The sequence below is a fragment of the Macrobrachium nipponense genome, chromosome 35 (genome assembly GCF_015104395.2).
Source record: "Macrobrachium nipponense isolate FS-2020 chromosome 35, ASM1510439v2, whole genome shotgun sequence".
Classification (NCBI taxonomy): domain Eukaryota; kingdom Metazoa; phylum Arthropoda; class Malacostraca; order Decapoda; family Palaemonidae; genus Macrobrachium; species Macrobrachium nipponense.
In genome coordinates, this window is record NC_061096.1 from 6,693,353 (window position 1) to 6,700,120 (window position 6,768).

Consider the following 6,768-nt stretch of genomic DNA (forward strand, 5'->3'; position numbering starts at 1 on the left):
AGTTTGTTCCCATTTTACTTGGGCGTAACCTAACCCCACATTTCAATATTTTTTTTTCCCAGTTAGGGAAAATGCTTCGAAGTTCTGTTGCTGAAAGTGGACTTTTATCTGGCCCCACTAAATGCGTCAATGGGACCCTCAGTTCTTTTGTTCTAAACCAACCTCAGTGGGCAGAGACCACGACATCATGGGTCTAGGTGGCAAAGAATCATAGGAGTACTATTAGTCAAATCTGACTTATCATAATAATCTGGAAAATAAGGAATTCTTCAGGTTTTTTTTTGAGGGAAGACTTTATATTCTTAAACCCTAGTATCAAGTGAAAGTTTATTGTACAATCTTGGGGCAACGTATTTACAGGCTCTAAAACTATAACAACAATGTTATAGTGTACTCACCCTGTGTCAGTACGGACTCCAGTTCATTACCAAATCAGACAATTAAGTAATTAGTTATTCAATAAGATCTCACTTGTGACCAAAGGAGTAAAACTAAATGCAGAATTATATGAATTTATTATAGCTGACAGCACAAAACTGTTTTATGTACACAATATCACTAACCGTTATACATCCATTGCGCAAAAGAAAAAACTTACACATTCTGCGCAAAACAGCTGACGATTTGTGGAACTTTTCAGGCTAACAAAAATTACGGTTCCTAAAATGTCCCTCTTGTTCTTTGTCGCTGGGATTCTTCCTTCCAAATAGACATGTTTAAATTAAGATAGGGAAAAGACAATGGAGAGGCAAATAGCAAAATCACAGTAAGACCTGTTTCTGTGCGTCCAACAGCACTTTGTAAGTGATAGCCTGTGCAAAGCGGCAAGATATGTCATAATCATCTTATGGCTATCCCCGTGTCATCGTCATGAGTATTCTAAATTGGATTACATAAACACAGACAATTTTAATAGCTTTGAGTACAAAAAAATCTGGAAGAAAACTGAATACCTCTCTTAATTCTAAACGATATGCGCAATGAGACATTTTGGAGATATATATGCAACAAACTACTTCAAACGTTGTGACATTCAAGAAATACATGACAAAAGTAGGTCGATAAAAATATTAGAGATATAACAACATTCGTAAAAAGAATGACTAAATATCAGCACTGTAAAAGTATAAAAGTACAGCACATAAAAGTGTTTTAAACGCAGATACATTAATAGATTAGCAAGAATCCAGCCACATACTTCAGACGACATTCAGCCGAACATTTTCCAGCCTCCCATTCGGTGTAACACTAAACTGACAGCAAAACTCTGCCATCTCTGGTTGCAGTAACATTTTTCAGAGCATCATACACTGTTTAATCTACACTTATTGAAATGTAGAATTCATTCGACCCTTTTTCTCCTGTCTCCTCTACGGAAAGATGGATAACATTCACAAATCTACTGATGCCAGATTAAAGGATTCAAGTGAAAAACTGAAGCTTATTCTCATCAATATATTCTTCGAAATTATATTTTTCCACGATGAAATTCTATTCTTTAATGACTATGAAACATTCCGCCTGCTTGGCGGTGGAGATTAACCGGACCTTATGCCTGCAAGAGCTTTTAACTAAGGGACCTCAAGTGTGGTAGCGTATTTAAAGGGAATCGTGTGGCTTGTTGTGGACCCCTGAACGAAACCATTCCGATATTTGGAGCCTCAAGATAGTAAGCCTGATGATTTTTTTTTATATATGTGAAGATTTTGAATCGACCAAAGATTCTGTTGATATATACAGTGGCGAATGTACTTCATATCGGACCATGAACAGTTCGTCTGCTTGAGTTCCTCATTACTTATTGTCATCAGTGTTCTGGTAGCTTATATCCTCTCGTCTCTGCATTTCTGTTTCACCTAAAGGCATTTTATTCTGGCAAAACTTACTCAGTAAGCCTTTTTAATTACCTTATATAGATGTGAGCATAATTTGAATAATAATGACAATTATTATCATGGCCGATAGTTAGTACATTAGCAATTATAACAATTAGATGGAAAGCATTCAGATTCCAAAACTTGTGGGAAATTTACTTTAAAATAGTTCTGTGACAAAGATAGCGCCTCTACTACACCTCATTTACATAATATCTTATACAATACAATTACTTAATTGTAAAATGAAAAAAATATCAACATTTAACAGTCTTGATGTTTGAAAACAGATTCAAAAACATCATTTGAGGGATATTCCAAATTCAGAAATGATTCTTCGGGCCAAATTATCTGTACAGTAACTATGACCAAAACTGCCTACTCGATCATCTGAGCGTAAATTAACCTCATCTGAAGTATTCACAAACTTGCTCAATTTGCTCCACTGAAGAGTTCCTCTTCATCACTTTCGTCAGCGTTTCATGCACGCACCACCCTTCAGAAAATAAGCTAATCCAGAGAAGCTGCGATGATTTGAACAGGGGGTCAAAATAAGAGTAGGTGGTAGGGCGACGGAAAAGTTACGGAAGATGCAAATGCGCTTTTGACAAGAAGTTAAGGGAAATGTCAGTATGCCTATGAGCAAGCTATTGCATCAACAGACTGTTTCGGGATTAAGGATATTGAAATATTAATATAATACGGAAATTGAATGGGATTAAAAAATGACTGGTATAAAATATTTAAAAAGCTGCCAATGGTCACCAGATATAGCAGAACTGAATCTTTGGCACCGAAGAGTAAATGGCCCAAAAAATTTAAATTTAATAAAAATGTTAAGAAATGATCAAATAAACGACACATCTGCAACTAAATAAACTTGCTGCAGCAATAGAAAACTGTAACGTCCAAAAACCCACGTAACCCACTGCAATTTCCGGTGGTAACCACAATGTCCTCACCGTTCGTTTTTCTTGAACGCTTTGTAGGAATAAAGAACAGATAATTCCGCATTTTAACAAACATCCTCAAAATATCCTTAAACTATTAGGTATAATTTACCAAAGTATTATTTACAGAAAAAATAGTTTGACACTGGAAGAAACGCCTGACACTGTACACGATTCCCAGTTAGCACTGCACAGAGTGAGGGAAAAGACACTAATGTACTATCAACAAGTCACTCTGGACTGTAAAATACTGCATCCTTGCCACCTCTAATCTTAAATGGTACAAAATAGTCACAAGGTTGTTGGGAACCGAGCTGTCTGGTAGTTATTTCAGCCTACGGGACTAAAAGCTGCTAGAGTAATGTACAAAAATGTATGCGGGGAGGGTAGACATGTTTGGACATTTTACCTTAGTTCATACCATCAAGAGCTTGTATATTTACATTTCGTCACACTCCCTTGCATTTATCTCCTCGAATAATGTATACCTACTTTACTCACAGTAGCATTTCACCGATGTTGCACTATCAAACAACCTCACACAGCTTCTCTCCTAGATCACTTCATTTCGCAGTCGGGCAGTCTTCCTAATGTATAAATGTAATAATGTACATCGTCAATTGTATGACGCTTTCAGAAGTGTAATTCTTTCAATCAGTCGTTAAAATCAGTCAACTGGGTTCTGGTTCCAGGAAGTTTTAGATTTCCCTCGGATAAGGACCTAAAACTTAGTCTCTGAACGATGTATAATTGAAAGAATATTTTTCCTTGACACTTTCAGTGCACACACTTGGCAGTCAAAGTCATTACGAAAACGGTTAACAGACTTAATTGAAACCATCTTTCCACTTAGACCAAAGATAGCCCACCAGGTGGGTCCAGTAGAATGTGATGAACCGCAGTAACTTCTCAGAGAGGTCCAAAAAATTTCTCTCCTCTGGTGCTGTACCACGAGATGACCACCACCATCCCGACAAACACAGCGAAAGCAACGAACACGAGGATGATCACGTAGCATCGACGACGCTTCTGCCGCGCAGCTGAACGAATATTCAGCTTGTGCGATCTTCGGAGATCTAGTGTGAAATCGTGGCAGTCGCTCATTTTCTGTTAAGGAAAAAGGTTTTTTAAATAATACTCCACTTACAGTCCTGGCTTGATTTATCTATATGAAAAGAATTAAATTATTTCACAGATGTAGGTAACAGGCATACTTCTCCAGAAGCACTGCTCCGAGTCTGATTTGATATCGAAGCATCGGGTCGGGGATCAAGAGAGAAATTATGGCTGTCACTTTCATTGAAAAGAAAGAATAAAAAGAAGGTTATTGACTAACAGAGTTTATGGATTTTCTGGTTTTAATTTAAATTTCTATTGCAATTTTATTAACAAAGCACCCAAAATGAGGAAATAATATATAAACGATTAATAGAATAAAAGAATGAGTGGGTACACTCGGCAAGGAAAGTTATGATACAGTTTTTTTTTAAATCTTTGGACATATATTGTTCAATAATGCCACACCTGGCAACTCTTAGAAAGGGGACGGAGCTTCAAAATCATAGCGTTTGTTGCTTTCGATTTCCATTAACTTTACTCGATAAAGATTCTGTAGAGGACCTACAATCATTTATACTTGAATGTAGAAACAGGCTCTATATTATTCGTTAATGTCAATTTGGTACCGTCAGTTCAGGGTAGAATACCGATCATCCTTTTTTAAAACCTACTGTGAAACCCTATTTATGAGAAATGTTTGACGCTAAACTGACGTAAAATTCATATGTAATTGAAGACAGATCTTAAACAATGAGAGAAAGTGTTTTAAAATTTGGGCAGTACTTGTGGAAATCATGCGGAACAATACAGTAAAGAATGAAATATTATGACTATATAGAGAGAGCGCACAAGCATAGGTTATCGATAGAGACACTTAATTCATTATATTTACTTTGAGGGATTTAGTGATGAATTTTTTTTCAAATGTTTCAAAAGTGGGGAGACTCACTACAAAGCAGCATTTTGAGACTTACTCCACAAATAGGCGCCTGGCTGTTGGGGTGAGGAGCGAGGCGTCTTGGAAGCGTCCGATCAAAAGAACTGGTTGAACCGTAATAAGACTCCCACAGTTGCTGTCGTTTTCCACGACCTATGGTTCCTGCTGGGGCTTCCTGGAAATGATCGGTTACAGAGATTTTAGGCGTTTATCAAACTGCTACTTAATTTTATATGTAGAACAGCTTCTGTGTAAATGTATGGTGGCTAAGACAATTTTTTGCAGTATAATACAAGTGTAAAAACTGAACTCTTTACAAAAAGAAAAACTTGTCAAAAACAAATAGCTACCTGAAATCTGTCTCTATAGCTTTCAGAGGATGTCCACATATTTTTGTGACCTTTTATATTATCAAGGAGATGGGATGGTTCTAGTGTCAGTTCTGGAAGCTGTCTTCCACTCAAACCATGTATGTCTGCTTCATGTACAGTTCTGACAGCTCCACCAGGTACTATGGTTCCCCTGCCATTCCTTTCAAGACTTCCCGGATTAATGGTGTCTGATGTAAATTTAACACGACGTTCTTGCTTATCTACAGCACCTTCAATAACGATCTCATCCAAGTCCAGCCACTGAGTTCTGTGATGAGGGGCTCCCTGGAGTTTCTCACTAATTTTTTTCTGAAATTCAGCAAGTTTCTCAGGATCCAAAAACCTAGGTTTCTTATGGTAAGGTGACGAGACAACAGGAGAAAAGTATGGTCTTTGTCCACTGTCATCAAGAAATGCTGGGTTATCAATACCTGCACCAATGTTGTCGTTGATTTCAGCATAGGTATCAGAAAACCTTGATTCCATAGTTCCTGAGAATCGTTGACTAGTATTTCTGTTGTTGTAATCAATTGGTTCTTCGTAGATAAGTGAGTTGTGAGTATCTGTGGAATTCATGCTATTTCCTTGGCGGGGAGACTTCATGGCATTGTTCATGACAGTTGACTGGAAGCTACGAAGGTTCTCGACACTACTATGATTGCCATCGTTTTCATCTAAACTACTGTCAAGCAAATCATTAACATCAACAATTAGTTTTCTACCATTTGTCTTTAGCCCACTTCTTTCCCATAGACCCTTCATAGCTGATAGTCCTTTCTTTTTGGCACTACTTTTGTGATAAGGAACAGAAATATCCAAACTCAGACTTCTAGTTTTATAAGGTGGTTTAACGATATCTTTGGTGCTAAGAGAGGCAGCCCTAGTCAACGTTGCATAAAGGCCTCTAGTATATATAACCTGACTAAAATCTGGAAGTGGAGCAGGAACTTCTTGCTCAACAACATGAATAGGCAGTTCATTTTCCTCTTCCAAAGGGTCCTCTTCTACTCCATACCTCATCATCCTTAGTGTGTCTTCTGTTACCAATGAATCTGGTTGCAGGGAAAGTAGATTATAATCTGGGTTCTGATGAGTGCCACCAAAATAACGAGACACGTTTGATTCCATTTTATTATCTTTATTTTGTCTTATGCCTCTAGAGATAGTAGTGTCCCAAGAATTTTCACTAAAAGGATTATTGGCACTCCTGTGTTCTATTTTTGGTTGTCCTGGAGCGAACGTCTTGGCACGAGAAAGAGGGCGCTTTGGAGTTACATGTATTGACGTTACATACCTTACATCCTGTTTCACTATGTCAACTGGACTTGGGATTCGTTCTTGTAAATGCAAATTATCCTCAACAGACATAGATTCTCGCAATTTGTTCAACATGTTATTTTTATTACCTTGGCACTTAGGGTTCTGAACAAGATTACTGACTTTTGGCCAAATAGGACGAGGTACTGTTGAAGATCCAGATTTATGTAGCGCTGGCTGCTGTTGCTGTACTGTTTCCAGTGACTTTGTTCGACGCATCCCAATTTCAATTGCTTTGACAAACTGGGGATGTTGAGCTA

The 6,768-nt window shown here is 37.6% G+C and overlaps 1 protein-coding gene across 4 annotated transcripts in view; it reads right to left on the reverse strand.

Moving 5' to 3' along the window:
- Nucleotides 1–498: 498 nt before the first annotated feature.
- LOC135208409 (uncharacterized) overlaps nucleotides 499–6,768 on the reverse strand; it is a 224,592-nt gene continuing 218,322 nt past the window's right edge. For all 4 annotated transcript variants that reach the window (XM_064240546.1, XM_064240544.1, XM_064240545.1 and 1 more), the window contains 3 exons: nucleotides 5,171–6,768; nucleotides 4,858–4,995; nucleotides 499–3,931 (listed from right to left, as the gene is read on the reverse strand). The exon at nucleotides 5,171–6,768 is cut by the window's right edge and continues 497 nt beyond it. In XM_064240546.1, the coding sequence (XP_064096616.1) occupies nucleotides 3,734–3,931; nucleotides 4,858–4,995; nucleotides 5,171–6,768 (1,934 nt within the window). In that variant the 3' untranslated portion in view covers nucleotides 499–3,733. The remainder of the gene's footprint in view (nucleotides 3,932–4,857; nucleotides 4,996–5,170) is intronic.